This window comes from Corythoichthys intestinalis, unplaced genomic scaffold, assembly GCF_030265065.1.
Source record: "Corythoichthys intestinalis isolate RoL2023-P3 unplaced genomic scaffold, ASM3026506v1 HiC_scaffold_28, whole genome shotgun sequence".
In the NCBI taxonomy this organism is placed as follows: domain Eukaryota; kingdom Metazoa; phylum Chordata; class Actinopteri; order Syngnathiformes; family Syngnathidae; genus Corythoichthys; species Corythoichthys intestinalis.
Genome location: NW_026651597.1, coordinates 346741 through 368765, shown reverse-complemented (window position 1 = coordinate 368765; position 22025 = coordinate 346741). Strand labels below are relative to the sequence as shown.

Here is a 22025-nt window from a genome sequence, read left to right as displayed (position 1 = left end):
AAGTGTTTTTGCGAGATAGCTCTCCAACCGGATCCTGGTCCTCTTGGTCTAATGTGAAAGTGCCCTTCCCAAGAGTAGCATCAGTGTTTGACCTCTTTGGTACTCGACATGTTCTAAACATAAAGCACCTCTGCGGGCTGTTGGCTTGTTCTTACTCTGGTCTTACCCTGGGGCCTCTTTAAAAGGTAATGCCAAGCACTCATGGGTGGGCTGCAAGGCGCAAAGCCAGGAATAGCGCTGAGCCTTCAGTGGGTTGCTGCCAGCCCTCAGTGTACTTGGCTCATGTGTATTTGCGCCTCTATATAAGCTAGGCTAGCCTAGAGAGCACACTTCACTTGATGCATGTTTCACCTGATTTTTTCATGTTGTTTAGACGTGAGGAGTTACGCCTTTAAATAAAGAGTGTCATCATTGGCTTTAAGTGAATAAATGATAATCCAAGATTGACTGTTAGAGCAGAAACAGCTGTTGTCTTCTGAGCAGACTAGATGGCCAATATTCAAGGATAAAAACTCTGAGAACACACAATGGTGAACCTACAACTCTTAAGTTGACTTTTTTAAAATTTAGCGACCATCATTGTTGCCTACAGTGCCGTGTGTACACAATGGTGTGTGGGGGGGTGTGTAGGGGTGTGTGTGGCTATGTGTGCACTTGCACTTAATGCTCTGTTGGCCCGAATAAGCAACACACAGAGACTCAGGTGGCTCCCTTTGAGGATTACATCATTCCTCTTTTGTTGCCTTTTGTGGAACGTGTTTATCTAGTCTCCTAGCGTGTTAGGGGATCACTTGGTCATCTCTTTTGCGTTTTAATAGTTTAATCTGATAAGACAATTGGGCTTGACTCTGTCCCGTGCTGGATAATTATATGAACCCCTAATTACATCATTGTGGAAAGGCATTGTTTCAAATCAAATTTTAAAATGTCTTAACACGTCATTCAAGTGGATAAAAAAAACCGCACCACACCACCAATCGAGATGTTTTTCCACTATAAGAGTGTGACATGCTAAATGTGTGTCTTTCCTTTTGCAGATCCACGTGTACAACATAGAGACGGGCAAGGCACTGGCGTGTGTCGGAGATGCACCAGGCGACTTCACTTGTGTGCAATTTGATGATGTCAGCGCACCGCACATGATGCTTTGTGGGAACAAAGACAGGAGGTGGGTGTCTTGCTTTAGCATACACTAAAGCACAAAAAAATTTATAGAGTGTATAAAACAAGCACAAATACTTCATAAAGCCTGCTCATATAAAAACACATTCAAAGCAAACAAAACCACAGAAGCATCCACACACTCATAAAACACAAAATAATCACACAAAAAAACACTGGACAAAGAAAATCACACATACAAGCCACATATATGTGCAACGACTTCTTGGACTTTTCATGTGTGGATCCACACAAAATTGACAAGCCTAACTAAAATTGAAGTTGGGAAGTCAAATTTTATTTTGAGGCTGAATTGAATAAATTCCAGGGGATGCGAGTGGAAATGACACTAAATCTGTCACTTCAAACTGGCTTGTCTTTTCCAGCCTTTTTTTTGTCTTTTGTGGTTCAGCTATTGAATAAGCACACCTGCCAAAATTCACACTGCCAGGGAAACAGGTTTCAATTTTAAAATTCATACCCTGAAAAGGGAAGTACGCTGCTAATAGTGATGAGCATTTTTGTGATTAAAATTTCATTGGCATTGTTTTAAGCTTCTAAGGGTGTGATTAATCATCTCACGGCCAATCGAAGGTCAACGAGCAGTTCGAAGGGGCCTTAGGGACCTTTAGCGCCATCTGTTGCTACCCCACTGTCACTAATGAGCGCTCGTTAACAATAAGCATAATCACATTAGGATTTTCCAGTGATAAAATGTTCAACACAATGGCAGTCAAAAGTCTACTTTTTTCTTCTAATTTCATTTTGCCCCTAAAGGAAATTAGTTTAGAAAAAAAATAAATAAATAAAAAAAATTAAAAAAAACAATAAAAGGGTCAAACTGCCACTGTTGTAACATATTGCCTCTCCGACTTACATTCCTAACTTTCAAGCAAGTGTACTGTTAACCACCCACCGCATACCAAAATATAGGTCCTCTCGAAGGAACTGGTAACATTTAACAATGCCTGTTTGTAATGATAATAAATAAACCAAAAGAACATATTTCTTCTCCATAGTCGGCAGCAAAATTGTATCTCATTCTGGAAGGTATCTCATTGGAAGGTAATAACAACAAATGACTTTCAGTTATGGAACCCCAAAAGAGACACAATTAAATAAATAAAAACAACATTTTGATTTAAACATTTAAATACTCTTTTACAAATAACAGACAAATTCTGTAAAACGGCCCTCATTTGTAAAATAAGTTAATATTATAATAAAAAAAAAAAGATTTTATAAAAGTGTTTTTCACAAAGGTTTTTTTTTTTATGTCATAATGCCTTTTTCCACAATATCCTTTTATTTCATAATGTCATTTTTCAGCACAATGAGATTTTACGGTATACCACACAGTAAAACGTAGCCAGCCAAAGCTACAATAGTGCTGACTGTGGACACAGGGTCAATCAGAAGATTTTTATGTGATTCCAAAATGGTGAAGAAAATGACTTTGGGGAGAACAAGCAAGAGGCACTGTTGAAACAAGTCCTGGGTCCAAAGGCAGTGGGTGATGTGCTTAAGATCTTAACGTCACCCATCCCATTCTCCATACAGACCGATGCCTCAAATAAATTGAGCAGGAAGATGTTCCCCTTGCTGTCCAGTACTTCAGTCCAGAGTCTGGGCTCACCAACAAAATGCTGGACTTCATAGAGAATGCAGACGAGTCAGCTGCTGGAATTGTAGCTATCCTGGAACATTCCCTTAAGAAATTTGGCTTGTCAATGCATCACGTGACCGGATTCAGTGCCGACAACACAAATGTTAATTACGATATTCACAACTTCGTTTTCACTAACCTGGAGGGGGAAAAAAATCTGCTGCAGGGAAACTGTCATGCCCACAAAGTGCACAATACAATTTTCTCATCTAAAAATACATACATTTCTATGCATTTTAGGAGTTTTGGGGATGCCCCTTTTTTTTTCGCCCGTAAGGCTTTGGGCGCGAGGGTGGGGCGTCCCTTATTTCTGTTTCTGAAAGGTGGCAACCCTAATCGCCGCATCGATTATTGTTGACAGCACTACTAGCAGGTTTAATTCTTTTTTTTTTCTAGAGCTGCAGCATATAATTAATATTTTTTGCTTGTAGATGTTTACGTTGAAAGTTTGCACTTAAATTCCTTACCTATTGTGTTCAAAACACCAGGAAATTAAATTAATTGAATTACTGCACTTTATTGTTGTCTGTCACTGGAGTTCTTATCAATCCCATCCAACAAAATGACGGTCATATAGTAAGCTTTATTTTTTTTCATAAAAAAATAAAACATAACATTGGTATGAAATTTCGTTGTTTTCTTTTTTCTTTTTTTATATGTTTAAAATACTGTACGAACACACACAACAAATGTTTACTATCGTATCCTTTTCACTCTGTATTGAACCGTATCGTTCTTAAACTGCATCGAATCGTATCGAATCGCTCGGCCTTGAGAATGTATCGTTTTTTAATCGAATCGTAACCTGTGTATCTAAATACATATCGAATCTACTTCATGCCAGAGATTCCCAACCCAAATAAAAAGTAGTGTGTTTCAAAAAGTCCATTTTTTCGTAACGTTTTTTTCACAATGGCCGTTTTATTTCATAATGTCGTTTTGCACACAATGAATTGTCTTCTATCAATCATGCAAAATCAGTTAAGTGATTGTATGGATGGATCGTGGCGTCTGCATTTGGTAGCGTCACTTTCAGAGTTACTCTGAGAAGTTGCGAACCGGTTGGATAGTAATGAACCTCAGCCTGAGCAAGGATTTCAGCAGCAGTGTGTTTTCGCCAGCCTGTGCGGCTGTGCCCTTCCTGGAACCTGTAGGCATGCTTGAGGACCGCATGGCCCATCTCCTGCTCAACCAGGGCGTCGAACATCACAGAGGGCGGGTCACCCCTCTCGAGCTCCACGGCGATCTCCATTTTCTCCTGCTGGGCAAGCTACTGCTTGACACACTCAGCCACAGAGGAGTTGACCTGTACCTTCCTGGCCAGGTAGCCAACGTAGTTGCCGACTGCGACTGAAACAAAACGAAAGTCAAATATAAAGATTACATTTCCGGCAGAAAAATGTATTTTCGGAGCCAAAGTTTCTTATTTCTTCAGCTAGTTGTGGACAAAACTTGCCTGTTGGTTTGTAGATATCTCTGTCTTGTTCTTCTTGAGGTCCTCGAGGGAGGTGAACTTGTCACTGTCCATTAATTTTTGTTCCATCCTCCTCCATCTAGCAGCCAACTAACCAACACTTCTTTTTCATGGTGCTGCACTGAAAGTTTTTAGATTGAAATGTTACATAAAATAAAACGGGTAAAAGCTGATTTTTTTTTTTTTTTTTTTTTTTTAATACGGAAGCAGAAATGTCTGAATTACAATTTAGAGGTACAAAATCCAACATGGTGGCCGTCACAAAACAGAACTTTAAAGTTGAAAATTCTTGGAAATAAATGCAAAAATCCCGAAATATTTTTTATAGAGATGAACGTAAACCAGTCTAGATTATTGGTTAAAAGCAATAAAACCGGGCAGTTATCATTCATTTTACGTAAATATTTCAAGCTATTAGGCTATTGTGTATACGTATATATGTATATATATATATATATTGTGTTACGCGGCGGCCGTAACAAAACAAAGAGCTTTTTAAGTTGAAAATTCTTGTAATTAAATGCGTAAATCCCAGAATTGTTTTTATAGATATGAATGTAAAACACTGTAAAATTCTTGGTTAAAAGCAAAAAAAAAAAAAAAAAAAAAACAGTTAACATTGATTTTACGTAAATATCTCAAGCTAATGTTAGGCTACTTTTTTCCATTCATTTCTTCTTTTTTTTTCACAATGTTACAAGGTGCATGCATGGTGCTATTTTATATAATAATTACCTTGAATCCTCGACCAAATTATCCTTCGGACACTCCTTCCTGCTTGTACGCAGTACAACTTTCGTCCTGTTTCAAACTAAATCTGGCGTTAGAAGGAAGCGTGTGTTTGAGTTTATCACAGCTCTGCCTGCCTGCGTCGGCCTCCTTCCGGAAGGCGTGGCACAATGACTGTAGGAGCTGTCCCGTAAACTGATAGTGAAGTCTATGAAATAGTATTTTTCCTTCTTGAATAAAATCACCAATTAAAAAGAATAATATATGTTGTTGGTCCACAAAATCAAAGCATTTTCATAAGAAAACTATCCAAACACCTCAAGAGTGAAACGAATACCACCATGTAAAACAAATATGAGTTTAGGCTGGCTGTGATACTGGCGTGATGCCACCAGAGGTGGGTAGAGTTACTTCAAAATATGATTACTCAAGTAAAAGTAATCATCCAAAAAATGTACGCAAGTACTAGTACAAGTAAAAAGATATTTGGTGAAAAGAATACGAAAGTAATGAGTAACATTGTGAGTAACTTCTTATATTTTTGTTGGATTTATTTTTTAACCATGGTATTTTTTTTCTAAGCACAAAGTTACCTATATGGACTGCTTTCATAATGATACTGTACAGCAACCCATTACATAACCACATTAAGCCAAAGAAATACAAAAAAAAAAAAAAAAAAGAATTCCGATGAGAAAATTTTTTTTTACATAAATGAAGCATTGTTCGTCCACAGAGCATGACTGCCCTCTGGTGGAGAAAATAGTTCCTTGTTTAAATAGTAAAGACTTTCTTCATAATTACTATTTTGAAATTAAAATGGTAAATGGTAAATGGTGTTATACTTATATAGGTTTTCCGTGGTCGATCGGTGCCAGATAACAACTGGGAGAGAGGTTAAAATACCCGGTTCATGTTGAGGGCAGCGCTCAATATCAAATAATTCATTTTTTACGGTGCTTTGAAGACACCACATGATTGAACAGCATCAATGCATCAAGCTTGCATTTGATGCACAATATATCCTTCAAATATCACCATCACAATGTGCGCATAAATTCAGTACAATACAATACAATACAATGACAGTACATTGAAGTACCATAAGTCTATAATGCAACAATTAAAAAAAATCTAGTTATAATGAATAATATGTTAAATTATTGAAATAATATAAAATAAAGAAAAAATTAAGAATACAAAGATAGATATAGAGAAAAACAAGAGGGAAACTGAGGAAAAACAATCTGATAAAATGCTGACTGCAATACAGTATCCTCCCAAACAGAAGTATTCGAGTCATCCGGTGAAAATTCTTCTAGCTTTAATATTGCGATGTATATATCGCAATATATCGCAAACCCCCAAAAAGTCGCGGTGTCAGTTTTTTTCCAATACCAGCCCAAATCTGATTGGGTCAATGGAGTCATGTGATTATTGTAAGTATAAATTTAACAAATAAATTAATCTAATATGTAGGGATGGGAATTGATACGATTTTTACGATTCCGATTCCATTATCGATATTGCTTAACGATTCGATTCTTTATCGATTCTCTTATCGATTCTAATTTCGGGAAAAAGAAGAACAAACATTTTGATTGGCATCAAGTTTGTTTAATCAGAAGTCACAACCTTACAAACTCACACGAGGTCAAAAGAGGCCCAAAGCCTCAATGTTAACTGTGGCAATAATTGGCAAATGCACAAGAATGTGTAACATTTTACTGAAACATTTTTCTAATAGAAATAAAAAATATTGGTATATTTTGGCATATAGGTCGTTGTTCTGCCTTTGGCAAAGTCCCCAAACTTTTTCCTGTGAGGGCCAAATAACTTTTCCCTTCTCTGATGAGAGGCCGGGGTCAGTTTGTAACAGAAAAAGTGTGACGATTGCAGGACTGCGAAATGTAAAAAAATTATTGTTTTTCAGAAAGCCACAATCAAATAACCCTCTGTGGATTCTTCACGGAACAAAAGTAAATAAAATAAAAATAATAATATAATATAATAATAATAAATAATAATAGCACTATTAATTAAATAGATAATAACCAAGTAACCCTCTCTGAGTTATTCACTGAAAATGGTCAGGAAATAAATAACACTACTGAGGGAGAAAAAAACAAAAAAAAATTCAAAATGCTCTCTGGAATTGTTCAGGGGGCCGGACCAAATATGGAGCCGCGGGCCGTAGTTTGGGGACCCCTGTTTTTATTTATCAGTATATTGAAATGCATGCCTTTTAGTTTGTATGGCGCTTTCACGCTCAAGTGGTGGTGCCCTTGCGCTTCCTCACGCGAAGAAGAGCGCGAAGGAGAAGAAATGCCGCATCCAAGGCAGTGAGCGAGTTAGTGAGAAAGGGAAACATTGCCACGAGCCTACGTTCTTTGTTAATGTTTGTAAAATATCCACAGAGCCAACGCCTGTATGTATCATCCTCTGTGTTGTTGTTGTGTGTTTCCACTCGCGATCGGACACTTAAATCCAGTTGTGTAGTGGTTTAAACGATGTGCTAATGCTAGCGAACGCATGCTAACTGTTTGTTATGACCGTGTTAGCAGCTAATCATCGCTGATTTACGTTGATGCGAACCTGTTTGTTATTGGGGACGAAATTGATTTGTTTCATTTCTATTTTTAGTTTCAAGTGATGGTTGAATAAAGTCTCGGTGAGGACAGTGCAGTCTATTCCCTCCCGATGCAGTTATTTCCATCTCGCAATGACTGCAAGTCGCTTTGTTGTAATTTTTCCTCGTGAAGTGAAGACACACTTTCGAGCGTTCGAACCTACGTCATTGTTATGTTTACGGCGGCAACGCTCGTGCTAAACTATCGTAACCTTTCATTTTCACCCTTTTTCCTGGTGAAGTGTAGCCAAACTTAGGAGCGAGTGGTTCTTGGCGCCATGCTAGTTTGATGCGTCTGGACAACAAGACACGTCACGACGCAATATGCGTCTTTAGGGATCGTTAAGGCTTTTTCATTGTGATGTCGAGGCCTCGAAACACTCGGAACCGGTTCTGAATTGGAATCGGATTTCGATTCCCATCCCTACTAATTTGTAGAATAAAGAGAAAAATTGTAACAAAGTAGCGGAGTAAGAGTAGCATTTTTTTCTTTACAAATCTACTCAAGTAAAAATACAAAGTATAACTGAGTAAAACTACTCTTAGAAGTACATTTTTCCTAAGAAGTTACTCAAGTAAATGTAACGGAGTACATGTAACGCGTTACTACCCACCTCTGGATGTCACAGCTGAAACATTCACAGGGCTGACAAAAAGCAACATCTCAGAAAATAATCAAAAACATTTATGGATTTTGTCTAAAAAACAAGTGCTATAAAAAGTGTATATAAAGTGCTATTGAGAGAGGTGCAAATACTTTTTCACTCCTCTGAATTTGACAAGTCTCACAAGCAACAAAAAGTAGTGCAACGTCTGCTTTGTGACTTTGTGTTGCTTCTCATGACATTTTTGCGTTGTGTGCGAGATTACGAGGGAATGAATAAGTTCTTTGATAACATTTCATGTGTGTCTGTTGCAAAGATTTTGCTTGACCGCAGATGAAAGGCATTCATTGTTTTGGCGAAAGACATTTACAAGCGTTCAAAAGTGAAGAATAGCCGCGTTCCGAAAACTCTCATTCCTCACTTTAATGCCAGACCCCTGCCAAGGCTGAGCAATCATAAAAGATGTCCGCCTGGCTCTATGGGTGGAGAAATAAAGTTAGGAGTTTGGGTGTTGGTTAGTACTGTACTTTTGAAGTTTCTTTCCCTTTGTAGGCAGGTCCTCTTGCAATTCCTCACATTCTTTTGCATATGGTCTTCCACCAATGAGAATTCCCATTGGTGTCATTGTTGTTCTTCTTTTTCTTCTGCCCTTTTTGCTTTGCTCCAAGAAATATACCACAGTAGTTCATTAATCTGTTCCTACCCACTTTTTCTAATAAGCATTTCAGGTTTTCAGCAGTTCTTTTCGTCCCGTCTGTCAAATATTTGCATTTGTTCTCAACTACCATATACTTCTATCTCTCTGCAGTGCATCAGTCATATCTTCTTTCTTCCTTGCCATCCAAGTCTCTGCTTGCTCCATAGAAGTTTGATGAGATCAAACACAAAAGTAGACTGTACGGTGGCCGAGAGGTGTCAGGGGAAATGCAAAGTCCAAACACTTTGCAAATAGAAAAAAGCACGAACCCCAATTGCAAACGCTTCGCAAAAGAAAAAAGCACGAATGCAAACTGCCACAACACGATCCCCATTTCCTGAAGTGCGATCACAAATTGGCAAAAGCACGGCATTTTTTTCAAGTGACGTCAGATTGAAGCGACACGTGAAGTTGGTGTACTTTTTTTTTTCTAACTTCGCAACTAGGGCCTCCCAATTTGAGTGGCATTCCAGTTATTTTTCCTGATCAAAAGTTGGAAAACTCCGACTTCCCACCTTCCTCGAATGCATCATCAATCGACTGAGTCATGACTGAAAAACGCCAACATGGTGAAATGTGAATTTAGAGGCTATGGAAACAGACAGAAGTAATGGGCAAGTGAAAGTTTCCGCAAACTCCCTATGAAGAACGAGGAACAATATAAGCTGGTTACTTGCTGCTGGCTACGACATAAACACACTGGTGGAAAAAAATATCACTCTTCTCTGCAGCCTGTTCCCTGCAGAACTGCAGTATTACAAATGGTCCTGTTCATATGACAATTATTGACATGTAAGGTAAGTTTTAATAATTTTATCCTGAAAACATAGCCAACACAATTGATTGCATGGACCATCGGTAAGTCTCGGGGGTGCATATGTTGTTTTTTATTGGTATGTTAAGCGGGCACCATTGACTCGTGCTATCTTAGCTGCTCCGGAGCCCTGCAAATAACAACTGACACGCGGAATTTGTTGAAATCAACTCCACTGACTAACTACAACCCTGCTTAACTCGAAGTTTAATTCCAATGTCAAAAATTCAGAACTTCCCCTACATGACAGCTCTAGGTAGAGATCAGAACACTCCTGTTGGGAAAAAAAAATGGGCGTTCCCATTTTGTATGATCATAAAAATATATAGACTATTTAAACATTATGAAAAAAAAAAATTCTGCCAAGTCGAAGAAATGAATATGAATTGCTGCTGCTGCGTTTTTTTTTGTTTTTTTTTTGCGTCACTCCAACAAAAAGAAATAAATTAAAATTTCTGGTTTTTCGGGCTGGGCCTGCAAATCTAGTTAATTGATCGGGCTCGGGCCGGGTTGGGCTTCAATAACAGCGGGCCGTGCCGGGTCGGGCTTGATTTTTTAGGCCCGATCTAACCTCTATTGCACATATATAGTGGGCTAGCCCAACATTTTACTTTTGTTTTACATTGCAATTTAGTTGGTTTTGTTTGCAACTGAACTGATCCCTGTATTGATATTGCGATAAAGATGCTGCTGCACTACAATATTTTCTTTGTCGTTTTCTTTAATATTTACATGAATATTTTTATTGATGGGTCGTTGTGACTAAAATACAGTGATTGTTATTACAGATTTTGCACAGGAGTTCAGATGTTGCACTGTGTGAACGGCTGCTACTGTGTGTAAAAAAAGAGAAAGCCCTGGTCTCATTCAAAGCACTAATTAAATGCTGTGATGTTTTTTTTTTTTTTTTTTGAAATATATATACAGTATCTGAAAGTATTTTCATTTGACTTCAACCAGGAGTGACACAAGAGCCAAGAAAAAGTTGTTTAATGTCTGACCGCTTGTGTTGCCTCATGATTCACGAAAAACATGCTTTGCTTTAGGATTTTAATGCATCCCAGGCTTTAATGCATCCCGATGCATTGCCGAATCGAACCGAATTAAATCGTGACCCTCTGAATCGAATCGAATCGGATCGTGGCCCTCCGAATCGTAATCGAATCGAATCATGAGGGCAGTACCGATGCACACCTCTGTTTTATGCCACCATAGTTAGTCGGGCTTTTGTAATTTTCCTGCCCCAGCTTCGGAGAATGTAAACAAACCAAGAAGCGTGACAGCTAGCCGACATGTTAACCCGAACCGAGTGATGTTTCAAAGTTTTCCAAGCGAAAAATCACACATATCTAGCCCAGATTATTTCACACGGCGGCGTGGTTATCGATTGTCTTCACCGATCGGCAACCTGCCCGGCAGCGACCAAGTTCGAGCTCGTCGTTCCCCTGCTGAGGGCAGAGGGCTCGTTTGCGGGGAAGCGGCTGGACAATGACCGCCGGGCAAACCGGCCGGCGTCAGAGGAGCGCGTAGCTGTCCCATGGTCAACACGTGTATGCCGTAAAATAATGCTTTACTACACGGCAAAGACGTAAACAGTGACAGAGTCATACAAGAGCGGCTGCAGTTGTTCTGCAGCTAACATGGCAGAATGTGTCCGAGTAAAGCTCTTCTACATGCCCATCCATGATCAAACGTAAGTAAATAGTCCTTTATTTAAAGAAAGTTTGTAGTGTTTACTTGTAATTGCTGTATTCGCGGCCATTGTTAACACAAAGTTGCCGTTTCTGATCTGGTGGAAAATTTGACACAACACCGGGCACACGAAGACGGCAATAAGCCGAGTATAGTGCACTCCCGGCGGGGGGATGTGCGACAAGTCGTCGGCCGAGTGGACAAGGAGCATGTCAGCCACAAAATACAAGCCACCTCCGTATTCAAACGTGTGCCATGATCCCAGTATTTAACATAATACAAAACACGATGTTTACTCACTTCCTAGTAAGTCCAATGGTCCCACAGTTGTCGCACACTTGTTCTGGCCGATCTCGGGGTGAATGGGAACTTTCTGAAACCCAAAAAGGCTCACACGCCTGTGGTGCAGCCTCAAAAGCCTGCATCTGTTTGGCTGACGTGATGCGAAAAATAAATGAATTAATTTGTAAAATCAGCTGAAATCCGTCTGCATGCTATACGGTAAAACAGAGCTGTATTGTGAGATGCTGACCCGGGTGACGTCACATTCGCATTCGTCCTAAACCCGAGACTGGAGCTGGAAGGAACTCATTTTCATGGCGCGGGATTCAAAAATTGAATATATAAAACGATCGCTTCCACACACATCCAAGCGGTCCATTTCATTCAGGAGCATAAAACACTGTGAAATATGAAATAAACATGCTTTTTGGTGTCAGACGCACTTTTAAGTCAAAGTCTGATACAAGTACCAACAGTGGTACATGGGCTCCCGCTAGTTCTGTATTTTGTCAAACATGAAAGAATGAATGTTTCTTCGACTGATTGACAAGTTTTTTTTCTTAAATTTGTATTCTGTCACGTCTTTGTTTTTAGGGTGCGTGTGTTTGATCTGCGATTGGGTTCGTGCGTGTCGTCTTTGTACGCACACCAGTTGGGTGTGACGTCGGTGCGTGGGGATGACTGGAAGGTGGTGAGCGGTGGCGGTGAGGGCCTGGTGTGCGTGTGGGAGATGAGGATGGGAAGCAAGCTGTGGGAGATGCACAACAGGTTGGAAAGCGACCTCTGTTTTTGCCTTAAATAGCCGTCGTAGAACATCTTTCGTCTCATTTGTTGTCGCGTGTGCCTGCGTACAGACATCCCGTGAAATACATTAGTTTCGACAGCCACACGCTGCTGACTGCAAACATCCCCGACGACAAGACGCCCCGGGGGGCGTGCATCACTGACGACGACCTTACAGCTCATCGTAGGTAAGACCACGACCATGTGAATCCCAACTTTTTATTTCAGTTGAAATCTTTAAATTGCCTTCAATAAATTGTAATATTTTCAAAATAATTTAATGGTTGGTATTATTTATGAATATTTGTGGCAAAATGTTTTTTTCTGAATTTGTTTTATAATTGTTTTTGTAATTTCCTTATTTCTTACTTTTTTTTTTTGGCTTGTAATTTTGGTGTCTCATTTATATAGGTACATAGATTGTGTTTCCCTAACTTTTTTCACAAAAAAATCTAACAGTGTCTGATAGTTACAGTATTTATGAGTTGCCAACTTTTATCAGTATTTCATTTTTATTATATTAGGGTGACCCTATTTTGATTTCCAAAAAAGGACACACGGCTTGGCCTCGAGATACTTAAAATTAAAAAAAACAAACAAAAAAAAAACATTAAAAGATGCCTTATCACTTATAATATACTAATATATTTAAAGTGTGCCTCCTCCATCTGGATCAAAAATTCAGTTTTATAACAAAATAATAGCTATATGACTAAAGACACAAATTCAAATTTTCAGAGGTTATTCAACAGACTTTATTATTCCTTAAATAATAGAAAAATAATAAAGTTTAAAAAAATCTGATATGAAATAAGGATTTAAAAATAATAATAATAATTCCGCTTCTGTATTTGCGAATCATCCTTGAAGAAAATAATAGCTGTCTTTTCAATTCTTACTGTACGAATAAATAATCTGAAACAATGTTCTAAAAAATACCTCTTCTGTAGAAATCCAGCTTTTAACAAAAAGCTCTTTTCACTTTCCAGTGAAATGTAAATCGAACCACTGCTTGTTCAGCTACAGTACATTAGCACTACGTAATACGGATTTCATTCTCGTAGTAATAGTACCAAATAAAAAGTCCAACTATTACTATGGGAATAAATGTCGAATTAATGGCACGAGAATAAAAATCGTATCATTATGTAGGGCTAACATAGCTGAAGAAGCAGCTACGTAATTTGTGTAACATTGCCGCCTCTGTTCAACAATCAACAATATTGAAAGCCTCTTGTGTTTTACAATCGGTTTTAAAAATAAGGAAATCCTTAATATTTTGCCTCATCTACATCAAATTATGATCAATAAAAGACTTTATAATAATTGCTTCGTCATAGTGCCCAGTTAAGGTACATGTACATAAAGTGCGTAGCGGCTTACAGCTACATTATCCCGACGTAATAATACGACTTGTTTTTCTCGTAGCAATAGTTTAACAATGGTTTAACTCATAGTTGAATCAACTTTCATCTAGTGATTTTTTCTTTATTTATTTATTTGGCCCTAATACACCGTCGTCGATGATGGAACACTGCTCCGACGTCTGTTTTCTCTGTTACTGAGCACAGAAGAACCAACAACTAGGAACACATTACAGGCAACACAGTAACGCATTCTGTGCAAAGCGTCAGTCAATTTCAGCATATGCTCATTGGTCCCGTGAAAAATGTCCCGGAACATTTTCATGAATATTTGAAAACCCCGCCGGACACCCTGGACAGGATGTAAAAAGTGAAAATGTCGGGCAAAAGAGGACGTTTGGTCACCCTACATTAGATACTTGTATTTCCGAAAAAATAAAACGCTGCAGCTAACGCAAGCTGCTGTATCTACTGTATATAAATATGAAGTGCCAAAAGATATGAACATAAGATTTACAAACATAACTAGAAACTGCAATTTCTGGAGAAATTACGATGGGGCTTTACTGTGGTAAATACAGATCTATCAGGTCACATCCTGTTAATTTGTGGACATTTCAAGGAGACTTCCTGTTGATATCAGATCACTTCCTGTGTATTTAGGGACATTTTGGGGACACGGCCTGTTGATATCATTATGTTCGTTTGGGGACATTTCGGGGACACTTCCTGTTGATGTCAGGTCGCTTCCTGTTGATTTTGGGACATTTAGGAGACACTTTCTGTTGATATCAGGTCACAAAATGTCAATGGGCTTTAATGGTAAATGGTAAAAAATCACAAGAACCTGTTTTCCTGCCATTGAAAATGAATTGGATAGTTTTTGGCGAATTTTGTGGGAACCGTACATTTTTGCTAATTCTGTATGCAACTTATACGCCCCTTCCCGTCCTGGAATTTCTTATGTGAAAGTTGTCAAAAATTGACATGTAGCGTTTTGAAAAAAAAATTTTTTTTTTTTTTTTCAAATAACCCGCATCTACGCGTGAACAAAAAAGTTTTGGGGGTCGTTCAAATTAATTCCCTGCGCTGAACAAAAATTCTGGTCATTTTGATATTTGTACAGTGACGGTCGGTCAAACGGCTTGGGCTGTGCGGTGCGCCGAAGAAGCGCTATTAAAAGACAAAAAAGGGATTTTACTATTTGGCAAAGAATAACAAAGAAGATAGAATAAGAAGAATAACAAGAGCAAAGTTAAACACTAGAATAACAAACCAGCTATAACAAGGACAGTCTCATGCTGTATATGCCATAACTGAATTGCTTCTATATGAATTTGTTGTCAGGGATGAGCTCATCAGGTCAATCAGAAGCCACAAGGAAGTCACTTTTGGACAAGGGTCAATCACAGCAATCTGCAGTTGGTAACTCTGAATCCATGTTGCAGGCACCGGGGAGTCATCTGCCACTACGACTTCTCAGAGGACACGGAAGCCCGTGAAAGCGTCCTTCCAATTTGCAGGTCTGACTACGATCAATCTCACGGCTACAACTACAACATCGCACTCGCCATGCCCTACGACTACCTCAGGTGACCGACAAAAGTTGGGACTTCCATCGGACAACTTCTTTGCATGAGTTTATTTTCGCTGGCCACAACTTTAGAGACACTCGCGACTCAACGGAAGAGTTACGGTCAGGTGTTTGTTCAAAAAAGGGTGTTTATGATGGATTGCAATTTGGAAAGTTTATTATTGTTGAAATCCGTCCCCCAAGGCGCACGGGGACAGCGACGGCCGAACAAAGTGCCGCTCTGCCGATGCTGCCCCCGCGCGCGCCGACCGGGAAGGCCGAACCTCCGCGTTTTCTTATTTTTAACCCTTTGTACTGACTCCATGTTTCAAAAGCTTGAAGAACACTCACCGAAAACAGGTTGACAATTTATTTGTTGACAATGGTAAAAACAAGGCAAAAACAGACAACGGAGGAACAATTCTGGATCCAAAACAAGGCTACATATTTCCGAGCAGCAAAAATCTGTGTTATCTCAGTGTCCAGTCTTTTTAAAGTCTTTGCTGAAGCGGGCCGTGTCGAAGGCGTGTCCGAAGGTGTGTCTGGGCGTTGCTTTTGGGTCTTCCCCTCGGTGGCCGGTTTTGGGCGGCTTAGGTTCGTGCGCGGAGTGGGACGCCCGCTATCAACTTTGCTGTCCGGGCTGGCTGTACTTGTTTTAGGACAAAGCGCTTTGTCCTTGGAGTTTGCTGGAATAGCTGATTGCAAGAGTTGGTGCGTCAATCTTGTGATAAGACGGCATTGTGTATCTCTTCTATTTCTTCTCATTAAACTATGGTGTGCTATTTATTTTATATTAGTAGTGTAGTCCTACCGTAAATATGAAAATGATACTATTTCCTGATTAATTATATTACGTGTGTTAATGCAAACAGTTAGACGGTGCCTACGAGAACCTGTACCATATGTATGTGTTAGACTATATACTGTATGTGTTAGACTAATGCAAACAATGATATGGTGTGTGCGATGACGATATATTTTCCCCTTCAATCCCCCTCACGAGCCCCGACAGGGGTTCGTAAAAACATGGATGTGGCCTTAGAACTTAGCTTTATCAAGTGGTGGAAGAAATGTAGCAATTGATGAACAGTTTAAACAGGGATGTGCGAAATTTGCAAGTCCCCCTCAGGACTCCTGTTAAGTACTCTCTAAAACAGTATGATACCGCCTCAAAGGGTTAATCCTTGGTTGTCTTTGGTCCCGTGGCTATAGGCATCAGCTCACAGTGCCCTCATTGTACAGGTGCATTGAGACAGATTTTTTCATGATCAATTAGACGGGCTACCAATTAAGTTTGTCCTGTCGCTAGGAAAAATGAGATATACATTCAGTTAAATTTGGCCCCATAAAAAATAAAGTTAATCTTTAGTTAGGAAAAATGAGAGACACACTAAGCTAAATTTGGTCCATTGAATAAAAACCTTTAAATTAGGAAAAGTGAGAACCGTACTGAGTTAAATTTGGTCCAATAAATTAAAATTTAAGTAGCCCCCTTTTCAACTTTCGTAACGTTAGGGTCAACCCCCACCTGTAGTAAGAGGGAACTGTGCGCAGCCCTGAACAAAAAGTATTGCAACAGTGTGTCAAACACCTCAGAACAGTTTTTAAAGGAGGAAAAAGAACATCACTGACAAACTACTACATCTACAAATAGCACAGCAAAAAACATTCCCCCACTGACTAGAGAATGGTGAAAAAGCGGTACCGTACCAAAGCGGAATGTTGCAATACAGAAAAACTTTGACACAATGAACTCGAAACTCGAAATAAACGTCTTCACCCCTTACCAGTTGTTGAAAATGATGGACACAGACACCTGTAGGAAAACTTTATTCCACCCCAATTAAAGAAAAACTTTATTCCGCCCCATTTACCAAAAAATGAATAAATATCCTAATTAAAAAAAATATATATAAAAGTGATAAAAGTTATATTCTCCACCCCAAATGACAAACAATGGCTAAAGGCTAAAGAATAAAAAACTGGGACTTAAAAATGGCACAAATCTACCGAGTACTATGATTTAGAACCGAAAAAATAGTAGTCTTTGAACAAAAATCCCAAGAACAAAAATGAATTTATTGTGATTGTGGAAATATAAAACAACCCAGTGAACTTATATGACTCGTGTCGAGGAATTACAAAACCCAAATGTGACTGCAAAAGATCGAAAAAAGGTGACGGAAAAAATAAAACCCTACTACATAAACAATGTGTATTCCCACCACTTACCAACAACGTCAGGGGCACCTTTCCACACCACATTTCTACCAGCAACATCCGCATGTGAAATCAATAAAAGGGAAAAAGGAAAGAAAATCCAAACCTTTAGGAAAGAAAATCCAAACCTTTTAGTGAAAAAAATAATATAAAAAGAACAAATAAACAAAAGCGCTATAGCGACAGGGACCATGACGCTAAACCTATTTATTTCCATAATCAATTGTCGCTTCCTAGGAAATGGGTCAAATGGGAATGGGAAAGGGTCCCTATTTTCTCCCAGTCTGGATCAGTCACGGTTGTCCCCTCTGAGTGGATCCCAGTGTAGCTGTAATCTGTTCAACTCAAAAGAATACAGAGCTGCCAACATACTTTAAACAAATCACCAATTAAAGCATAGAACGACTTAGCCTTTGTGTAGAACACAAACAATGAGTTTAAAGTGTCTAAAATATAATGTGGTACCTACAGGAAAGTTAATCATTAGAAAGTGAAAATAAAATAATAAAAGTAAAGAATCTTAATCAAATACATCTGGGACTATGTGGTGTACTTAAAATATGTCACGTAATCACGTTTTAGTTTTGCCTAATGCCCGTGAGACATCTAAGGTAGGGTAATATCTCTAACATTTAAATACTCTCTCAATCTCAAAAGGACCTGAAAACATTCACCTCGACGAAACACAGCATCGTCAGCTGGGGTGAGTATGAAACCGTGGGGATAGTCGTGACGGCTGTCCCTTGGCGATGAACCATTATTTTGAGAGCACCTGTTCTCACAACCACCAGCTCACGGCTCGTGCAGTACATTGTCGCATGTCACAGCCCTGAGGGAATAAGTGGGGTCTGGAATCAAACCTTTGATCCTCCAACCATTGGTGATCCCTTCTCCCACCCGCGCAACCGGTGGTCCATGTGCCGGTGCGATGGCTCCGCATGTCACACCCAGCTCCAGCTCAGCTAGCGTTCAGAGTGAATGTCTTCCCATCCTGTCAACATACACATCTGGTGTTTCAGGGGATCGATAAATAGAAATAAGGATAAACTTAAGAATAGCCGATTTGTCATACTTATCATAACTGGGCCTATTTGGAACCTTACCACCTGAAACAATGAACAACAGCACCCGTCTCAAAACTCCAACATGTGATGTGGCAGACCATTATCCTTAAACCTTGAAATCTTTTGGGAAACAATGTGGTCAGGGAAAACTTTAGATCGTGGTAATGGCCTCTGCGTGCTCCTAAAATGTGTCGTGTTATTAAAGCAATGTGTCAAACTCCATATGTCTAAATTAGTGATGCACGATAATGCATTTTTCAGCCGATACCGATAACCGATAATTTCCTCCTCATTCCAACCGATAACCGATAATGTCAAGCCGATAATTCTATTAAAAGATTTATGTAAAATTTTAAAGTATACACAAAAGAAAATATTACTGTGCAAAAATATAATTTATTGCTCTTTTTTTCAACATACAGTATGAACAAGTCGTCAATTCAAACATCTAAATAATGACAGATTGTCTGACATTGTGTAATGGTAAACCTTTGGCAACAATTACTTACAGAGTAAATACCTAAGTTGCACAAAAATGCGTTTAAAAGTAAGCCATTCCTAACATATATAACATTAATCCGCTGCAAAACACACCTCCTTAAAACTAGTCAGTTTAAGTGTAAATCTATTGGCAATAAGTGAAATTATCTGCGATTGCTTCAAGTGTATTTCTCTCAGATTTCTTGGAAGAAAAATAGCTAGCTGAAAATAATCTTAACAGCCTTGTTTTAAGCAATACATTATTATACTTAATCCTAAAAAAAAAAAACTTGAAGGAAAGATTTTTGATAATATTTGTGGCTACAGAATATTGATTTAAGAATTTGATTATCTACTGTGACTGTAATTGAGCAGAGAAATAAGTTAAATAATTTGAAAAGTGATTGCTAATGTTATATGCTTTGTTGCACACTGTGAAAATGATTACCTCAAAAGAGCGAGATGTCATGTACCCATTCTGCAGCGCTTTGTTTACATTTGCGGCTTTCATGACATTTGCGTTACAGCAGCTAAACTGCTACACGACAGTACTATTTGGACGGAGTTGGAGCTCGCATCCGCGTGCATGTTGTTTTGTGCCTGAGTTTTATTAAGCCGAAAATAAAGGCAGCGTTACAAAGTCATCTGACCGCTCGTCATTTCACATTCTGAATGCATTATTGACTGGCTGACTTCGTTTTCTCCATGTTTAAATTATCTTATAACCACTGTGCCGTCATGTTAAGCTTGCTTACCGGACATCACTTTTTCATGAAGAATGGTGGTCGTATAAACTGCATTATTTCTTTTATCCAGGGCTTTGGTTCTCGGGTCATTAAGGTAAAAAAAAAAAAAAACGTGTCTCGTCTCGGCGGCGGCGGCAGCTACATTCGTACAGGATAATCCGCCCGCCCCGGCCGGTTCGCCGCGGCGTATTCGGGTCCTGGCTCTGCTTGCACGCCGTGGGGGAACGCTCGAGAAACCGGGGTGTTCGCCGGAGGTCCAGAGGCCGAGGAACCGGGCTCGGCCCGCCCCGCCTATGGCGAGGCGGCGGCGGCCTGCCGGACTGGCCAGAGCGGCGGGCTCCGTCGGAAGACGGCTACTTGCCGACTATCGGTCTCCAGTAGTGCCGGTGTTTAGCCTTAGATGCGAATTTACCACCCGCCTTGGGCTGCATTCCCAAACAGCCCGACTCTGTATCGTCACAAGCCCTGTAGTTTAACTTAGTGTTTACAATAGCTTTAGCATTCCTGCTAGCAGCAGCCTCGTATTTGTTCCAAAATTCTTTGTGATGCATTTTTAAATGGCTGCTGGGTTAGTGGTTTTGAATGAGGACGCGTTCTTTCTGCCTCGTGGAACTTCTACGGTACATGTTTCGCAGATGGCGAGAGCGTCATTTTTTTTAGTAACAGCCGCCATAATATTCAACTACTTCTTGTCTTGTAACTCCGCCTCCTCAACCCCTCCTCCCTCAGGGGCTTCAGAGAGGGGAGGGGTTGAGGAGGCGGCGTGCTGAATTCTTTGGTTGCGCACATTTGGAGGCAAAATCAAATATATAATTATCGGATTGCATTATCGGTTGAATTTTTTAATTATCTGGATTATCTGTGTGACGTCATAATTGCCATTATCGGCCGATAGTTATCGGTGACCGATATTATCGTGTATCTTTAGTCTAAATGAGATTATGAAAAGTATTCTGTTTGTCATAATTTACTGTTTGTTGGGCCTAAGAACTGCATGTTTAAAGTTGAACAGACTGTACAAGTCAATAAAAATTTACAGTTGTCCGCATCCATATTAACTTTTAGTAATCATGTTGGTGTTGCCTTGACCCACTTAACCCCCTCTAGCCATGCCCACAATTGCAATTGTAAGCATGGCTATATCACTCAAAGCTACTACTCAAAGTGCATTATGAATACCCAGTCCATGTTATCATTCCCAATTTACATCAACTTGTGTGATACCCCAATTATCTAGACAAAATCAAAAACTATCCCCTATGGTGGTCTAAATACCATTATTTGAGATTCTAACTCTTCTTTTTTTTTTATTTATTTTTTTTTTAAATAAGCTTAATAAATGTTTACCAATGCAACATTCAACCCAAAAACATTTATATGTCTTATTATTTCCAGTTTACAAACCCCTCATGTCCAATTCAGATCCAAAACAAAGCCACTTCGCAATAATTAAAATATTTATGTCTTGGAAATTGATGCCTTTTACTTTGTTCCTTATGTCGTTCAAAATATGTATCGTTCTCCCCTTTTGTGAAAAAATTAGGTCCCCAGAAAATAATTGCAAAATAACAAACCAGTGAATAGGATCAATAGAATAAATGCAAGCCAACCAGTTTTTTTTTTTAATTATTTTTTTTACACAAATTAAACGATGTCCTCAGAACAGGCAAATATAAAATATAAAGATAGAAATTTTATAAAAAATGAAAAAATGCAATCCCAATATAAAAATAGAATTTTTAGAAAAATTCTAAAAAAAAAAAAAGAAAAATACAGTTAGCACAGGCATGGAACTAAACAACACTTTCTCCACTCCTCCGTTTTTTTTTTTTTTTTTAAAGATTATTCAAGCCCCACCCAGCCCCGGCGAATAAAATCAGTTTCATTGTTTTTAAGCAATTTAGTTGGCTTCTGTAATTTTAAAGCATTCTATCATATTCAATCAAGCTCACGGGTTCATTTTCCGCTAATGCTGCCTCTTTTTCACTTAATTAGCTTTTCATCTTGAGTTCTATTTTAGTATTCCTTTTTTTCATTAGTCTGTCA

The 22025-nt window shown here is 39.0% G+C and overlaps 1 protein-coding gene across 2 annotated transcripts in view; it reads left to right on the top strand.

Annotated features, from left to right (window-relative positions):
• The window catches only part of LOC130911344 (F-box/WD repeat-containing protein 8-like), a 68795-nt gene extending 47476 nt beyond the window's left edge, over positions 1–21319 (top strand). Inside the window, exons 8-11 of one of the 2 annotated variants that reach the window (XM_057829229.1) lie at positions 1038–1168; positions 12344–12517; positions 12604–12720; positions 15345–21319. In XM_057829229.1, the coding sequence (XP_057685212.1) occupies positions 1038–1168; positions 12344–12517; positions 12604–12720; positions 15345–15492 (570 nt within the window). In that variant the 3' untranslated portion in view covers positions 15493–21319. The remainder of the gene's footprint in view (positions 1–1037; positions 1169–12343; positions 12518–12603; positions 12721–15344) is intronic. The other variant, XM_057829230.1, reaches the window with a different exon arrangement.
• Positions 21320–22025: the final 706 nt, after the last annotated feature.